Here is a 19,113-nt window from a genome sequence, read left to right on the forward strand (position 1 = left end):
TTTTTCATTGTGCTCTCACCAGAGATTTAGAAGATACCATCTCAACAATAAGGAAGTCTTTTCTGAAACTATGAAGTGTTAACTTGTGGAAATCTCTCCTAGTCACCTTTCATATATCTTACTTATTTAAACTCACTTTGATGGTATTGGAAACACATTTGCAGGTAAATTACATACATAGTCCTTTTATTGGATATTGATTGTACTGCCTTGCATTCCAAGGCAGACTTAATTCAACAATTCCCTAATTAGTTAAAGTCATAACCTATGTCTTGTATTCATTTACCATTAATTAAACCTTAGCTGTTTATTACACTGCAGTCCAAATCCAATAGCCGACCCAGAAAGCCATGGAAAAGGAAGTAGGAGTTCAATATTGAAAATATATGGTGCAGAGTCCCCCCTGATGGTTGCTTTGTTCACAATCAATATGGTCAATGCAACTGTACTTTCTTAGTTGCTCTGTCAGCAAGACAAAAAGTCAATTCTAATGTTATGCTAGTAAAAAAAAAAATGGTGACTTGAAAAACTTTGGCTTTCAAAATTATATTATTCATAAACTTTGTTTACAAAAGTATTTTCAAATGTACTAAACCACACAAATAATTTTTAAACAGCTTCAAATGGACCGCATTTTCACTAAAAGGCAGTTAGATATTTGCACTTGTTAATGGCTGTTGAACTGTTACCCTAAACTGATACTTTCTAACAAGTTTTTGTTGGTGCAAACAACTGTATATCATTGCCTTTTCTATTAAAAGGACCATTGACCATGTAATGTAGAGGGTCTTGATAATTTTCGAGGGCATTTAAAACCCACTGTAGTTTAAGGTCAGTCAGTCAGTTCAGTCACTCAGTCATGTCCTACTCTTTGCGACCCCATGAATCGCAGCATGCCAGGCCTCCCTGTCCATCACCAACTCCCAGAGTTCACTCAGACTCACGTCCATTGAGTCAGTGATGCCATCCAGCCATCTCATCCTCTGTCGTCCCCTTCTCCTCCTGCCCCCAATCCCTCCCAGCATCAGAGTCTTTTCCAATGAGTCAACTCTTGGCATGAGGTGGCCAAAGTACTGGAGTTTCAGCTTTAGCATCAGTCCTTCCAAAGAAATCCCAGGGCTGATCTCCTTCAGAATGGACTGGTTGGCCACTGAAAAAGTGGAACAAGGGTGTCAGTTGTATACCTTCTTCCTTTCAGGAAGAATCATAGGTTAAATTTCGGGGGGTTGGAAATTAGCTCATATAACTCCTGATCAGAGTAACAGAAATCACTGCATTTTTTTTCAAAGATAGTTTGGTTAAAAAAGTAATGATTTCACTCAGAAATTTAATAATATTGTATTATTTTTCACCATTAACATTGTTAATGAATAAATGGCCTTTTAAAAATGATATAAATGGGACACTGGCTTTAATTAAGGGCTTCCCTGGTGACTCAGACGGTAAAAAAATCCACCTGCGGTGCAGGAGACCTGGGTTTGATCCCTGGATTGGGAAGATCCTCTGGAGAAGGGAGTGGAAACCCTCTCCAGTGTTCTTGCCTGGAAAACCCCATGGACAGAGGAGCCTGGTGGGCTGTAGTCCATGGGGTCGCAAAGATTCAGACAAGACTGAGCGATTAAGGACAAGGAATGTAAAAGTCAAGTGTTCACTGATAATGTTTTATTTTTTTAAAGTTCTCAGTGAATTTTGTTCTTTACTATTGCAAGATGTATTAGTATGAAAGAATATTTAGAGACCTGAAAGTACTTTTTGATAGTAGTATAACTGGAAATTCATCATACAGACTCTTAAGCATTGGTCCAATTACATTATTGACGATGTTAACTTATGATTGGGCCACCAAGTTCAACCAGTAGCTCTAATACTGATGTGATTAGATTTTGACCATTATAAATATAACTGTGATTGTGGAATGGGAAAGTGGAGTTGATGGATGTTGGTCTGATCACTGTTTGGACTGTGGTAATTCTGAAAATCCTCCTCAGTTATTCCATAGTTTAGGTAAATATTTTCATTATGCTACCTTCATGAAAGATTTGAACAATATTTTATTCTGTAGTGTATTTAAGTTTTTTGCTCCCCAAATAATAGTACATGTTGATGAGCTGGGTAGATTTCACCATGCTAGGTCTTTGGAGAGAAGAATGAACTGAGAATAGTAATAGAAAGATATTACCTCTTTGGGAAGGCTACTCAGGTTGGAACCTCCACTACCTATTTTTGGGATTTGCTGAAAAGTTATAACCTGGAGTGAATATTCATTTTTAGCACAGGTTTAAAAAGATTTCTATAAAAATTAGATTCCCTTAATGCATTAAAAATAGAGTATACAGTAAAGTTCTCCCCATATCTGTATTTACATATACAGGTATACATATATATGCATATGCCTTCACATATATGTGTACACACATACATACTTCCACACACAGATGCATAGATGTGCATGTACACACATTTGCTGAAATATTTGAATACTATTCATTCCTAATGTTTTAGATTTAATTTTCCAAAATAAAACATTTCACTTTAGGATTTTATTCAAAATGAAGTAATCATTTAGTCCTATCTAGAAACTAGTATAAACAAGGCCATAAATCCTGTAGGTAAATGCAGAAGGTCAGATTCATAAATATTAATGTGTTTACTTTCAGTATACATTATGTAGTTTAATCTCAGAAAAATCTTTTCTATACCAGTGCAGCTATGAGATCAAATAAATACTGAGACAGATAATGCAAGGGAAAACATAAAGAGCAAAACAAGTTATCACTAGAAAATAGAATCTCTAGTTGTCAGAGCATTTGTTATGTTTTAGGTTTATCTTGGCTTGATCAGGCCCTGGGAAATACCCAGCCTTCAATGTAAGACTGACTTATGGATTAGACACTTAACAGATATATTGCTAACCTGGTCAGACTGTCTGGTCTGTTACCTTTGTAGTGGTTATTCAGAAACTGAAGCTAACTCTCATGTTTCTGTGGATTATTAATAGTTGGGTTTTCATAATAAATTTGTATAAGGTGCCAGTCATCAGTTTTACATAAGCATTTTTAGTTCAACTGTGTAAAAGGAGGGTAGCTTGTATTATTATAAGTAAAAATATGAATAGAGATATATAAAGGTGAATGAACAGATGGGTGAATGGATAGATAACTATTCTTGAGCTATTGTACATGTATATATCTGTATTTTTTCAAATTGTAATCATTCTTCTAAACTCAGTTCTCTTATATGACCTAGAAGTGTTTTTTGAGTGGCTGAAGTGCTTCATTTAGTGTAAAATTAGAGTAATACATGTTGGGCTTATCTCATCTATTATTAATCTTTTATTCATAAAAACCAACATGTATAAACATTGACATATTTTTGGGCTTGTTGCCTGATAATTAAAGGGAATTATATCTGTGTCAAATACACTATTTTAAAATTTGTTACATTCTTAGTAATGTTAAAAAGCAATATTGGGATCAATGTGTGGTATGGATTTTTGTAGATTTTTCTGCTCACTGAGGCATGCAGTCAATACCTAATTTCTCTAGAGATATACTGCACTTAACATATTGAGCTTTTTTAAATACTTCAGACCTGTGCATTGAGTGTATAATACCTGTTTTAATTTGACATCATTGATGACCATACAATGTGATATCTAAATTGCATTTTAAATGTCCATTTGTTTATATGATATATTCAGTATCAAGGAAAGAACTATATTGCATACTTTTAAATTTTTTTGCCAATTGCTACAGTTTATGAAATCCAAGTCTTGTGTTATTTCCTGCATGGCTGCATTTCACTCTAATATGGCACTCCAACTTACAAAATATATGTGAGATAAACTGCGAATGTGTTTTCATGCTACCAAACTTGGGGAAATGACATGGTTTACACAATATTTAACTTCCTAAACAATAATTCAAAAAAGGGAACCCATTTTTCAATTATAAGATATTAAGGTAAACCTTCAAGTTACTATTGAATCTACTAGTAGTCAGAAAAACATACCGTTGATTTTTATTTTTAAGTAAATTTCACTGCTATAAATACTCCTTGGTTGATGTACAAATAAATGTTAATGAAGGCACTATTCCCTCTATGTGGCATAACCCAATTTTGACATTTAGACAAGACTTTCAAAGTCCTGGCATAGATCTTAAACTGTTTGGTTGGGTTAAGAATACACGTTGCCCAAATGTAAGATACCTTTGCTCTGTTGGATAACTTCTCCTGAGATCACACAGTAGTGTTTCATCAAAAACTAAGGCCTAGGATTTAAAAGGTACTGAAGAAATGAGAGCCCTGATTTTATTTATTTGAAATGTGACACATTGCATTCTACTTTCCTAATATCCTAATTGCAGTAAATTGGAGCCACCTTAAAGTTCCCTAGCTCTTTTTATATCTGAATTGGAAAAACTACTAAATAACATAGGTTAAAAAATAAATAAAAAATAACATAGGTTACTAGTTGGAAAAACAAGAGTAACCTTTAAATTTGTTCTGCATATAGTCACAATTCACTTCTCAGACAAGCGTTTTACTGAGATGTTTTCTGCTTTCCTATTGTCATTTCTGAATATATAAACTAGTATTTTGAGCAATTAAACCCTGTTTGCTTAAGGCAGAAGTTTTCAGGTTCATTTTATTATTTCCTACAAAAACTTGTTTTTCCTCCTACTTTGTAATGTTACTCTATATAAGAAAAAAACTGTTGTCTATATAGAAAACATGTTAGGCAAATAATCAGATCCATTTGGGGATTAACACTGATATTTTTCTTTTTCTCCCAATTCTTTCATTCCATTTGGTGAATCTCACCCAGATAAGTTTACTGCAGTTTATCTTCATAGTAAGGACCAGTTCTCCAGTGTGATTTCTTTGTTGTTTCTGTTCCAGCTTGGAAGAACCATTTAACACTTTATAAATTAATGTTTTAACTAGACAGTCTTTTTCATCAGAATGAAGTAGTTTTAAACAAATAGTTTCATGAAAGTTTGGTTGCATGAAAAATTTTGTTAGTGCTGCAGCTTAGACCTCGGTCTGCTGCTTATTTCTTCCTTGCCAGTATACCTGTCTTTGGTCAGTATATCTTTTGGAGTTTTAAGTTAAAATACCTGCTTCAAATACTTCCCTAACTATAGAAGCAGTATATATAATGTTGTCTAAATGGTGTTAAAACTAACAAGGGAGGCAAAGTAATTGGCAGATTTGAGTGTTGGCTTTGGATTCTGAACGCTTTGGATTTCAGTGCAGAGCTCTGTGAATATTTGCTCTGTGATACTGAGCAAGTTGTTTAACCTCTCTGAGACTCTGTTTTCTTATTTGTCAACAAGGTTAATGATACTTACCTCATGTTATTATTAAGATGATTAAATAAGATAAAAGCAGTTAGAGTGTCTGGCACAGTAGCAGCTTCATAAATCACATGGATTGTTTTTATTTTAGTTATGTATTCTAGTGTCAGCTGTTTCTGGTATCTGCTTTCTAGGGAAATAGAATTCAAGTCCCACTCCACCTGTACATTTTTTGGGGGGTGTTTCTCTTGGCAATAATCATTTAGAAATGTTGAGCAACTGAGAACACCACCATATTAAAAAGCAAAGTAAAAATTGGATGCTAATTTATATTTAGAAAGTGACATGAGAATGTAGAAGAAAAATATTAATAACTAAATTTTCCTATATTTCCAAGCAGTAATACCATAAGTAAAAGTATGACTTTACATATAGGAAATATATATGAAAATATGCTGTTAATGATTATATTAACTATCAAGTGCACCTGATAAACTTTATGTATTATAATAAATTATACAGAAATATAAATTATACAGAAATAAAATAATCCATAACATATGTTTCAGCTTTCAAATTAAAAAATATTTTCATAGTTAGATATTGTCTTCTTCAGCGGTGATCAACTCTTGTTTTTTAATTTTCAGCATTTTGTTGTCAGATATACAGGAAATAACAGAATAATACAGTAAATATCCAAATGTTCGATTCCTAGATTCAACAGATATTATATTATCTATCTTTTGTTTAAAGTACATCTACATTAAATTTAGATATATGATCAATTTACTGTGTTAATTACATACCCACTCATAGATGCTAATATTGTCATCCAAAATATTTTAATTAATTTAACCAGTGTTAAAAATGCTCTTCTGTATGTAGTAGATGGAGAGATGACATAGTCGTTGGTACGGTCTTAGAGTTTAGATTCTCAAGTAAACACATCACACTTTGCAGTTTGTTTCCCTGAGATGGAGTTTTCAGGGAGAGGTGTGTGCTTGGAAGCATTTTTAATCCTGTCATCTCACCGTTCAATAGTGGGAAAGAGTTACTGTAGAATTTTTTCTTTAACATTACGTGTATATCTGTAGAACTTAGTGGAAACAGTGGTAAAACATTTACCTAACCATAGTTATTAATGTATATATGTAGTAAAAGTAAATAAAAATTTGAAAAGTGTGATGCCATAGTTTAATTAGGTAAGACTGAACTATACTAGTGAAGTAAAGTTAATTCTCAAAGGGCTATTTCAAATGAAGACCAGTTTATGAAAGATTGGCTTCAGGAATCTAAATGACTTGTCATTACTTACAGCTTCATATCAATTAATCCCTCAGTTGGAGGGTTGAGGGAAGTGGCTGGAAATGTTCATTCTATTTTAATTCTGGTTGTTTTTTCTCAGAGGGTCTCTTGTGGGTAGCCTATATTGTCCAAACAGGTGCCAGAATATAATTTTTTGAAAATTAGAGGATGTGAATTTTTTTAAGTAGTAGTAATCAGAAATTGCCATAATGGGAAAGGGACTTGTGAACACATCTGTACAAATGGAACCATTCCATTATTAATGGGAGATTTATTACTGAAGAAATCACTGCAAAACAGCATGGTAGAGATTGTGTTTTTATTTTAATAGGGGAGCCAAGTCTTGCATTAGGACATTGTTGAAGCTGTGCAGAAAGGAAATGATACCCATGAGACTGTTGCATTCTACTCCATTGAAGGGCCTTTAATAATCCAGTACTCTAATAGCAGTTAAGATAGAGTATGTGTGAGAGCTAATCTTGTCTTCTGCTTTTATAATAACTTACGTATGGTGACCAAAAGTAGTTATGGTGTGCTAGCAACATTGTTCTTAGTAGACGACTTTTAAAATTAAAAACTGAGTTTACTGAGTGACTTTTCAGAGTATATTTAATGAAAGATAATAAAACAGGATACCTGTTTACAGCAGGTTTAGCAGCCATGAATTACACTTAGGAGATTTTATATCCCTACACAGGTGAACATTCAAATCATGGTAGAAATCTAAGCCGACCTATTGTTTTATAACAATTTGGAATGGTTATAAAAATGAGTTTATTTTGTGGGACTTTGTTAATGTTTTGATCATTATTTCAGTAATATTTTTTACATTTTGATATTTTACTAGATTTCATTGTCCTTTTGAAATCAGCTACTTAAAAAAAACACATAAAATTATCATGAAATTAGTCTGTCATTTAGTAATTTTACATAAGTGATTTTACAGTGACCTCAAAGTATTCTTTTACTGTATTTTTTAAATGAAAAGCCATCTTATATTAAATTCTGGAAGCCTCTATTTTGCTTTAAAATCTACTTCCCACCACCTCCACCTTCATCCTTCACGCACTCTATTGCTTTACCTTTTTTCTTTCAGGATGTTTGACCAGAATTTCACCATAGCACTGCTTATATCTAAAATTATATTCATAAAATTCTAGATCTGTGTACCCACAAAACAGGCGTATTTTTCCTGTACTCTCATTTAATTGAAAAGTCTTAAGACCTGTATTTTAATACTGCACACTAGATGGCAGTTTTGTCATATTCTTCCAATTTCAAAGGCTACTAGTTCGAGTGGAACAGGAAAGGCCATCAATGTTTAGTCTGCACTCGAAGGGTCTCTGCATGACCAATGCAGACCCCATGGACTTCCTGGAACATATGTTAGCAATTTAGCTGCAGACATTTATTTCTTTGTTTTACTGCTTGGCTCTTTGAGAAAGTGTTGGTGCCAGGTTATGGGTTGTCTGGATCATGTCAGAGGCCATGGAGATCAAGTTCATGTGACAGGCCAGACTAAGGAAGGATGAAGTTGGAGGAGGTGAGGAAACTGACCCTTACTTTCAACAGCAACAAGTCACTGCCTGTCTGTGGACTGGGGCCAAATGCCTGGGCGTTTAAGCTTTTCTCCAGCTGAACAAACAAAACACATCGCCCATTTGGCTTTTTCATATTTCATCAGTGGTAGTTCATTCAGTGATTTCTCTATTTCTCAAAACTTGCTTATCCCTCATCTTTCTGTCTTAATGCTTATTCCTATAGCCCTGTCCAGACGAAGTGACCTTGAGATCCTCGGCTACTGCCTGCTGCGGTGGTTATGTGGGAGACTGCCCTGGGAAAGGAACCTGCAGGACCCTGTAGCTGTCCAGGCTGCGAAAACAAAGTACATATTTTCAAGTATTCCATCATTTACAGCACCAGGGCTGAAAGGATACACTAAAGCAAGTTAATATCCCAGAAAAGACTGCCATTCAACTAACATGATAGCCAAAGCAAATTTCTTAAATTTGAAAAATATTTTAAAAAAACCAAACAGCTTACAGACATACACTCCATTAAGCTAACACCTATGAAATCACATCTATTGAGTTGTAATGCAAAATATAAAGTGAAATATTTGTTACTTCACAGGGTGTTTTCCAAAGCTTAGATTCTAGGTGGTGGTATTTTCAAGGAAGAGAATTTTCAAATTATCATTGTACAAGTACATGGAGTTAGTGTGAGCTTGGTAGCTTGGTGTGATTGATATTAACTGTGCAAAGCAACAGGGTGGAGTGGGACAAACAGGACTTATTTTTTCAAGTGAGAAGAACATACTTCTTTTTAATCCTGTGTTTTGGGAGGGAGAATGTTCGGTTTCTTAAGGAAGAAACAAACAAAATTTGTATATGAGATGTTTATCCAAGAGATCATTTTGCAGCCACATAAACATTTATAATACTCCACATTCAATTTTTATCACCTAACCTCTATTAGCATGAGAAATAGGTTAGAATAAGAGCAGAGTGGGTTACTCTTTTACTGTTCTTCTCACTTTTTTCTTAGGCCTTTTGATCAGGCCTAAGAAAAAGTCAATTGCTTATAACACAGCATAGTCAATTTTTCATTACGTACCAAGATATTCTCAACAGTAGTTATGTACAGATATAATATCATGATTGGAGAAAGCTGCTGTATTTTAAATAAGACAATTCACAACAGAAGTTTACCGAAGGGGTAACTAATCCTTAGAAATCAGTCTTTCAAATTCAGTGTGACATCAGTTCTTAACAGAGAGGGAAGCTAACCCTCAGATAGAGAGTAGTACAGATTGCATTTGTAAATACTGACATATATTGTAAGATATATCTCTCCACTTCAGTCTTGATCATTCTAGTCCCTTACCCCAACTAACACGTTTGTATGTCAGCATTAGAACGATCTCGTCAGTTATTTACTGCAGTGACTCATGTGTCCATCTCACCCTCAGGTAACTAATGCTCTTCAATATGTGAGTCAGGGTCAAAGCACAGTAATGGGCACATGTAAGCAGTCTTGGTTTCCAATTTCTCACCTCAGTTTATCTAATTTAAATAAAATGCTTTATTAAAAAAACTAGCATATTAATTCTAATGATAATATATATGTTTTTCTTTTCACAAGACTTACAGATATTCACAGACTTACAGATTTTTTTTTGGTCTTTTATCAATATGCATGTATAGATGTGTTCATTGTAGATCTCTTTAATGAATATGCCTGCATGTATATATTTGAAGGTAATAGGGTATCATATAAATAATAAAACATAATACTAATAAATATAATCCCCATTTATATTTTTAGATCCCTTGCCTGTGTTATATATTTATTTTGGCCTGATTAATAGCATAAAGCTATTGACCAGTAAAGCTAGTATTATGAAGTTTATAATTAAGGCATATATATGTATATTAATAAGATATATATTCAATTATGATATAAATATATTCAAACTTCTTATATAGTACATAATCATAATTTATTCAACTTGCTGAGAAGGCATAATTTCCCAATAAGGGCAGGCTTGCATATTCAACCATATTGTATCTCCCTTCCATCCTTTATGTTCCTGACATCAGGTAATATTAGATCAGTACATTTACTGTTGCAGTTGTGCCTATGCCTGAGTTAGTGAATTGTTCATATAAGTAATTTTAGTTGAGTGTTTATATATTTGTGGCTGAAGCAACTTAAGAGATTTGTACTTGTTCAGTCTAAAACACTGAAAAGTCTTAGAATAATGGGTTTTGGGGGGGCTATTTCTTATTAATCTGTTTAATCTTGTGCTTCATTGCTCAGTTCTGTGTTCAATTCTTTGTGACCCCGCAAAGATTGTAGCCCGCCAGGCTCCTCTGTCCATGGGGATTCTCCAGGCAAGAATACTGGAGTGGGTTGCCATGCCCTGCTCCAGGGTATCTTCCAACCCAGAGACTGAACCCAGGTCTCCCGCATTGCAGATGGATTCTTTACCGTCTGAGCCACCAGGGATAGCATAGCATAAAAAACTGCCCAGTGAAGAACAATATACATAAAAAGGAAATAATTTACCCCTTCCCAGTGGTAAATACATGAGGAAAAATATTTTGTAAATCCAGGTAAAATTTTTCCACATATCTTTTTCTTGAGATTTTTACAAAAAAACCATGTATCCCTACTTCTACATTTGCATATACAGACCTTGTATTAAAGCATTTATACTGTATTTCTATGTTTAGTTTCTAGGTGATTGATATAAAATTGATCAGTGAGATTTGAGGGATTTCCCTTATCCCGTACAGGTGGGTAGGAAAAAAAAGTATGGAAAGTCACACTATTAGTGACCCATCAACAAGTTTTGTTTTCTGATCAAAACAGCATGTCACAGGATTGCAAACAAAATTCACTGTGCCTTACTCTCCTCTGTTTCAGTCTGTTGGATGAGCTCCCTGAGTCGGTACTTCAATGGGCTCCTTCCGGAAGCAGCTGCCGTAAGTCAAATGATAACTTCTATCTCCCCCTGTAGGATTTCCAGGTCACTGCATGTGTCACTCGTCACTTTTTCTGCACCCAATCCCCTTCCCACAGTGGTGGGAAGAAACCCCCCAGGGTTCCAAATAGGTGGCTAGAGAAGAGAACTTTTAGATCCTCTTTTCATTAGGACACAAGAATGCTGCAAGAACTTGCTCAGGGAGTGTTCTCAGCTTTGCTGATGGCACTGCTTTCTTTCAGATGTATGCTTGGGGAATTGTGCACAAGTTCAATGGCCTACTATATCTGGTATTTCTAGAGTGGACTTTCTGGTTTTGTTTCTCTGAAGATAAAGTTGATCTAAGGAAAGACTGCTTTCAATTAATAATTTAAAAAAGCAAACTATTAAACATTTGAATGCTGTTTAGACCTGGATTATAGTCTGACCCAGCAACCTGAAAAAAATTTTTTTGTTGGTTTGGCAAGGCATGTGACCTGGGGATTCAAAGTATATGTCATTAAATGGGTTTCTCTTTCATGTTAGTATAGACCGTTTTGGAATTCTTTAATTGGTAGCACTGTCAGTAAAAATAGCAAGGCGATTCAGAATTACCCAAGTGCTGCATGGCACATTGTTCAGCCCCAATTTAACAGCCGAGTTAGATTGCCTCACAGAACAGAGCCTGCTTCTGCCGTCCGGTTTGCTTTCTTTCCGAGAAGATAAGCAGAGTGAATCTTGATCTCTATTTGTATCGGGCAATTTCAGTTAGCTTTTAGCTGACTTATGAAAGCAAATATGTACACTGACTGTCTAGAGAAGGTCAAATAGTATCAGTTTCCACATGAGAGTTTGAAAGTAGAGTTAAATCATTTTAAACTTATACTTACAGCCCTTCTTTGACCAGAAACCAGAATTTTCATTTCCATAGGAAACAAACAAACCAGCCGTGCTTTCCCACTTCTATTTCCCAAGTCCCATAAGTCTGCCCCGTATGAGTCTTGCTGCTGCTTCACTCAAATGGGACAGTAGTATTCTCATTGGTGGGGATGGGCTGCAAGATGAAAGCTTTTTGTTTATGTAACGTAACTCCACTGAGTAACTCCGTCAATATGCCAATATTCATTTTTGGCTAATATTCTTATTGGCATTTTTACCAAATCGTACAGCTTTCATTTTACTCAATAAGACAGCAAAATGAGAGATGAAATGTTAAAAAAAAAAAAAAAAATTTAATTGTGTATCTGTCTTTTATTGTCCCTCCTGCCTAAAAAGTAAACTGTTGAGTTTAGGATTAGAAAAGAAAGCCCAGGTGCCCTGAATCATACACAATAAATGCCTATGGACCAGTGTGTGTTCTGGGACACTGCTGTTGCTAGAGATGAGATTTGAACGATGAGAAACAGTAGGAGGAGTGCCAGGCTCCTCTTTTTCAGTACAAACCATTTGTTTGAGTCTATATAGTTATTTTATAAAATGCAGATTTCTATTTTTAAAGCACAAAATGTTGAAACTTTATGATTAACTGAAAGTCTCAAGTTGTTTGTGCTTAGGAGAAGTGGGTATTACTAGCATGAGAATTAATCTGATTTACAAAAGGTTTGCTACTAAGACATTTTATGATATAAAACAGCTGAGAAGTTTGCAGCATGCATGTCCCACTCAGTGTAATAATAATAGTTTCAAAAGTTTCTGTCTCTTGAAATGATACTAATGATACTTAATATTTCACTAGCTTAAAAAGCAGATGATTCAAGAATATCATAATTTCATACTACTCAAAGCATTTTGTTTTATAGCTCTGGAAATATGCTAGTAAATTAAAAGGTGTACCTAATATAATAAATCTAGATCTTGAAACGCTAACATTTAAAACCAGTACTATATCACAATTGTCTGAGCATCAGGTTTATCATAATAAATTCGTAACAGAGGTGGCTCTTCTCTTTTTCTTCCTCTCCTACCTCATGGTACCTCATTTTTTTAAAGCCCAGATCCACGAAGGCTTTCCAGCACAGCTGCAGTCAACTGGTAGAGCACCAGGAGTCTTCCATGTCTTCTAACAATGATTTGTGAAAACTATGCCCAGCATATTCACATATTCAGCTCTCTTCTCCATTTGGGATATTCTGGTTGATAGCATCGTAGGGCTTCCCTGGTAGCTCAGCTGGTAAAGAATCCGCCTGCAATGCGGGAAACCCTGGTTCAATTCCTGTGTCAGGAAGATTCCCTGGAGGAGGGCATGGCAACCCACTCCAGTATTCTTTCCTGAAGAATCCCCATGGACAGAGGAGCCTGGCAGGCTATAGTCCATGGGGACTTAAAGAGTCAGACACAACTGAGCGACTAAGCACAGCATACCAAACCAGGCTTACCAATCTTAAAGAACAGCAGAATATTTACATTAATATTTATATTAAAATGGTAGTGAATATAATTTAATCTTTTTTTGTTTTGTTCATCTCTTCAAGAATCGGATGCCCCCTAAAGGGCTTCTGGAAACATGAGATATAACTTTGATGAAGCTGTAGCACTTGCTAGTTATAGATCCTGGTTGAGCAAATGGTAGGTAACAGAATTTTGACATCTTATACATTCAAGAGGAAAAAGGAGGTTGCAGAATTGCCACAGTTTCCAAAATGCCAAAAAAAACAAACTCTGGAGACAAGAGTTTTCAGTTTATCCATAGTAGCCTTCTGCTCCTAGAAAATAGTTGTGGACAATACGGTGTAAAATGGTCACTCTCTGACATTCCTTGCGGGGAGAGATGATGACTGTTCTTTTCGAATTTTTCCCTGTCGGGAGTGATACCCAGTGCCTCTGCAGTTCCCTGCTTGAAAGGAGGTAGACCTGGAGGGGAGCAAAATTTTAGGCAGTTACTTCTTCCAACTCACAAAGCTTCCCCAACTTCCCCACCATAGGATATAAACAACTTAGTGAGAAAGTAAGAGCTCCTTGTGTCTGGGTTAGTAATAAGTTTTTGAAGAGGAAAGCCTTGTAAAAACTAGTTTATGGAGTGTAAACATCTTTGAACAAATGAAAACATGCCAGTTTTTAGATAGTGTATGGTATTATCACTTACTTGTATCTCAGACTGAACCTCCACCTGAAGCAAAAATGCAAACTACGTTTGTTTTACAGTGGTTGTATTCGTCATTTTGGTTACGGATTCTGTTCGTGCTGAATGTATTTAAAAGTTTGTAGTTGGCAGCTTTTTTTCTCGTGGGGAGATTACTACACTGTTCTGGGGAAGAGAAGAAATAAAAGATGGCAACTTCTCATCCTTGTGCTCTATATCAGAAAGATTATGCTGTGATTGCACTGGTCTAGATTGGTATGGGAGACCTGATATCGGCAAATCCTAAAGTCAGTCATGGCTAAAACCATAGAATTCAAGGTCATTTCTAAATGTACTGTTGTATTTTCAAAATCAAAGCCTTAATTAAAATTTTCAGTGATTTTTTTTTTTTTTTTCCTTTAAGGAGGTCGATAGTAAGTATTCCTAACTGAATTTTTAAAACTTCAAAAAAAAACTTATTTTTAACTGAATTTTGAAAATGTTAGGAAAAAAGTGTGAAGCATGGCTAGTCTATTATTCATGTAATTCTTAGTAGTTGCACCCCATAAATTCAAATCACTAACTATAGTTTTTCAATGGCTTCCTTTGATGAGTGAATTACAAACTTTATCAACAAAGACATGTAAATAAAAGCCCACCTGTTTCTCCATCCTGTCAAATTTGTAGGTCAGTTTATGTCAGTCAAGTTTGGGTATCATTTAAAAGTACTTTACATTGAGTTGTTCACTCTTAGATTCTTCATAGAGGATGTATGTGTGCACATGCACGTTCTGGTGTAAGAGAAAAACAACCGAGATTTTGAGAATACTGAAGTCTTGACAACTTTTGCCTATTATGAATGACATATTTAAAAAACTTAACACTTCACAGGTGAAATAGCCCAGTATTTGGTATGTGCTCATAATTTAGCATATGATGAAAAGCCAGACTATCAAATGCTCAAGAAAATTCTGAACCCAAGTGGAATACCTTTAGGACCACTGGAGTTTTGCACTAAAGGAGACAGCTTAAATACGCATGCTCCAGACAATCAAAAGGTAAGTAACAGTTCCTGCAATCCAATGATGACCTTCTCTGAAGCTTATCTACCAAATGAAGTTATTTTAGGTGTCAGAATGAGTCTGACAGTCCTGTTTCTTACTTATAATTTCTAATTCCTGTATCCCCTAACTGAGCTCCAAGAAATTTTGTTGAAGGTCCCTTTGACTTGTCTTTTAGAGAAAAATAGTAGAACCTGTGTGCCCCGTTGTATATTATTAAATAAATAAAGCAGTCACTAATATCATAGAGATAGGACTAGAGTAAGATATTAAAGGCTAATCCAACTTTATTCATGAAAAATATTTTTTTTTTTCTGTTTTCCTTCAGATTTTCTTTAGTCATCCCTCTGCTTTTGCTTACTTGTTCGGCCATAATTTGGTGGTAATAATAATATTCTTAGATTTTACCAGGTTATTTGTATGTGTTGATATTTCAATGTGTAAAAACAATTTTTGAAATAAGTTATTTTTTAAAGTTTTGCCTTCCACTTTATCTTCCAACTGACTCCCTCACAGCAGCACTAAAAATTAAAAAAAGAATTAGAACTGGAAAGAACAGAAAAGAATTAAAACTTGAAACATTTTTAAGAGGATGAGGGAAACCTGAGACTGCTATCAACATTACTGGACAGGCAGCTAGATGTTCAGCCCTGCCGTGACACTGCTCATGTGCAAAAAAAATGGGGAGGGCTTTGTTTCCTGATGCATGTACATTGGGGTAGGGTCAGGATGCCATTCATTTTTAATATTTCTTCTGAACTTTGGATCATCATAAGTGTTCACAAGCCAAGAATGCAAGATGCAAACTAATGTGACTGATAGGCTGCTCGATGAATGGTGAGTCAAGTATCAGTGCACAGATGGTTCTGATTTGCTGAATTTTGTAGCTGCTGCAACTGAAGACATAAAATATCCTTCTAGTCATAAATTAGCTCTTTGGAAGCAAAACCTTGGCACCAGAGCTTTACAACCTTCAATTAGTAGGGAAAGAAGTATTTGAATGACTGTGGTATTGACATCTGTAGGCCTGCATAGTAATCATTCCTAATAGAAGAGAATATCTGTTTGAGGAGGTTTTGCATGGCTAATTAACTACCAGTGAGAATATGTAATTTTTTCATGATCTCCTGATTGTCACCTTTCTCTCATGATACAATTACATTTTATTGTAGCAAGTGCCTCACAAACCAATTGTCAGCGCTATTTACGTATTGCAGAAGGCAGAACAAAAGTTCATGTTTAATAAAAAGCCACTGGATTTTGATCTTGGTAATTACTGAGACTTATTTTAACAGTTTTATTGACTTTTGTGTTTTTATCACTTTTGCAACAAAACAAAGAGCCATTTCCTTGACATAGTATTTCCCTTGCAATAATGGTCACCACTTAATCTACACTAATTTAAGTAGATTTTTTCCTTTTTTGTAGTTTTTCAGTTTCATAAACTTAATGGAAATATAAAAGAAGCCATTTAAAAAACTGATAGCTATATCCTCTGATATAAAATTCTAATTATTATCCACCAGAATTTTCAGTTTCATCAAATTCAGTGGTTTGCTGTGAAACCATTTTTTATATGCAGAGATAGAACATAAAACATTTTTTTCCAATGAGCCTCAACCAAAAATATTGTATTTCCTTTTTTATTAGAGCATTTTGATTATGAGTAAAAAGAAAACATTAAGAATAATATGCATTCTTAAGACTTTAGTTAATTTCTGTTGGATCAGCCTCAGTATATAGAAATTGAGATGAATCAGGATATACTTCATAGCAGATCAATATTTATTGAACATTGACTTTATTTCTCTAGTATTTTGAGAATAGTGGAAACAGTGGCTGATTTTATTTTTCTGAGCTCCAAAATCACTGCAGATAGTGATTGCAGCCATGAAATTAAAAGACACTTACTCCTTGGAAGGAAAGATATGACCAACCTAGACAGCATATTAAAAAGCAAAGACATTACTTTGTCCACAAAGGTCCATCTAGTCAAGGCTATGGTTTTTCCAGTGGTCATGTATGGTTGTGAGAGTTGAACTATAAAGAAAGCTGAGTGCCAAAGAATTGATGCTTTTGAACTGTGGTTTTGGAGAAGACTCTTGAGAGTTCCTTGGACTGTAAGAAGATCCAACCAGTCCATCCTAAAGCAGGTCAGGCCTGGGTGTTGATTGGAGGGACTGATGTTAGAGCTGAAAGTCCAATACTTTGGGCACCTGATGTGAAGAGCTGACTCATTTGAAAAGACCCTGATGCTGGGAAAGATTGAGGGCAGGAGGAGAAGGGGATGACAGAGGATGAGATAGTTGGATGGCATCATTGACTCCATCGATAGGGGTTTGGGTGGACTCCAGGAGTTGGTGATGGACAGGGAGGCCTGGCGTGCTGTGGTTCATGGGGTCACAAAGAGTCGGACACGACTGAGTGACTGAACTGAACTGAATATATTTAATAATTATAGTATATAGATTCACCATATGTGACCACACCTTAAGTATCTTTTTATTTTTAAATTAAGTTTACAGATTTTGAAATGCTGCAAAACCCAGACTTGAAGATGATCAAAAACACAGTATGATAATATAAACTGTCCTGAACTCAGTTCTCCTGAATGATCAAGAACAGGATAGTTTCCAGAGTTCATTGCTTCCATAACAAAAATCATTTTTAAGTCCAGAATGAATATCAATCACATGGCCCAAAATTTCTCTCTTTTTAGACAGAATTCCCTTGTTAGCAGCTAATAACATTTCTTGTTTCTCTATTCGTGGACCTAATTGTTTAACAGAATAAATAATGAACTCCAGATTTGTGCTTTTTGGACAAAGATTCTTGAAAAAAAGAAGTCAGTAGACAAGGAAACATATATAATTAGATAAATAAAATGTTTCTAATTCAGTCTTCAAACGAAAGTTATGAATATTTAATTTTTAAATGTTATTTCCCTCAGCTTGCTTTGCGCCTTTTTTTTATTTTTTAAATATTTATTTTTGGCGATATCAGTTCTTATTTGTGGCATGAGGAATCTTTGCGGGCTCTTCAGTAGGGCTGCAGGGTTTCTCTCAAGTTGTGTTGTGTGGGCTCCAGGGTCTATGGGCTCCACGGCACGCAGGCTCTCTAGCGAGGTGCACAGGCTCAGTAGTTGCAGCGTGCAGGCTTAGTTCCCCTGAAGGCATGTGGGATCTTAGTTCTCTGACCAAGGTTCAGACCCACATTCCCTGCATTGGAAGGGGGAACTCTTAACCACTGGATGATCAGGGAGGTCACAGTTGTACCTTTAAATTTAGTAGCTATAACAAAAATGTTTTGTTTAGGCATTGGAAGATAGCATATCACCATAAGAATCTTAGAAACTTATAGCATCTTTTTGAAAAAAAAAAAAAGAAGGGAAGGATTTTACCAATATTAGGCATCATAAACTGTTTGTGGTAAACTGAGCTGCCTTCTTGAAATCCTCAAATACTATTAATGGAAATAACTGGAAGTAAACGTTTGTTTACTTAGGTCAGGAGGGGCGACCCTGAAGAGATACCCCTGGTCCAAGGTAAGGAGCAGCGGCTGCGCTTTGCTGGAGCAGCCTTGAAGAGATACCCCACATCCAAGGTAAGAGAAACCCAAGTAAGATGGTAGGTATTGCAAGAGGGCATCAGAGGGCAGACACACTGAAACCATACTCACAGAAAACTAGCCAATCTGATCACACAGACCACAGCCTTGTCTAACTCAATGAAACTAAGCCATGCCGTGTGGGGCCACCCAAGACAGACGGGTCATGGTGGAGAGGTCTGACAAAATGTGGTCCACTGGAGAAGGGAATGGCAAACCACTTCAGGATTCTTGCCTTGAGAACCCCATGAACAGTATGAAAAGGCAAAATGACAGGATACTGAAAGAGGAACTCCCCAGGTCAGTAGGTGCCCA

The 19,113-nt window shown here is 35.5% G+C and overlaps 1 protein-coding gene across 3 annotated transcripts in view; it reads left to right on the top strand.

Annotated features, from left to right (window-relative positions):
- VRK2 (vaccinia related kinase 2) overlaps positions 1-19,113 on the top strand; it is a 108,892-nt gene that overhangs the window by 75,956 nt on the left and 13,823 nt on the right. For all 3 annotated transcript variants that reach the window (XM_010862942.1, XM_010862943.1, XM_010862944.1), the window contains 4 exons: positions 8,370-8,490; positions 11,037-11,095; positions 15,023-15,189; positions 18,697-18,795. In XM_010862942.1, coding sequence (XP_010861244.1) covers positions 8,370-8,490; positions 11,037-11,095; positions 15,023-15,189; positions 18,697-18,795 — 446 coding nt within the window. The remainder of the gene's footprint in view (positions 1-8,369; positions 8,491-11,036; positions 11,096-15,022; positions 15,190-18,696; positions 18,796-19,113) is intronic.

This window comes from Bison bison, unplaced genomic scaffold, assembly GCF_000754665.1.
Source record: "Bison bison bison isolate TAMUID 2011002044 unplaced genomic scaffold, Bison_UMD1.0 scf7180017864486, whole genome shotgun sequence".
Classification (NCBI taxonomy): domain Eukaryota; kingdom Metazoa; phylum Chordata; class Mammalia; order Artiodactyla; family Bovidae; genus Bison; species Bison bison.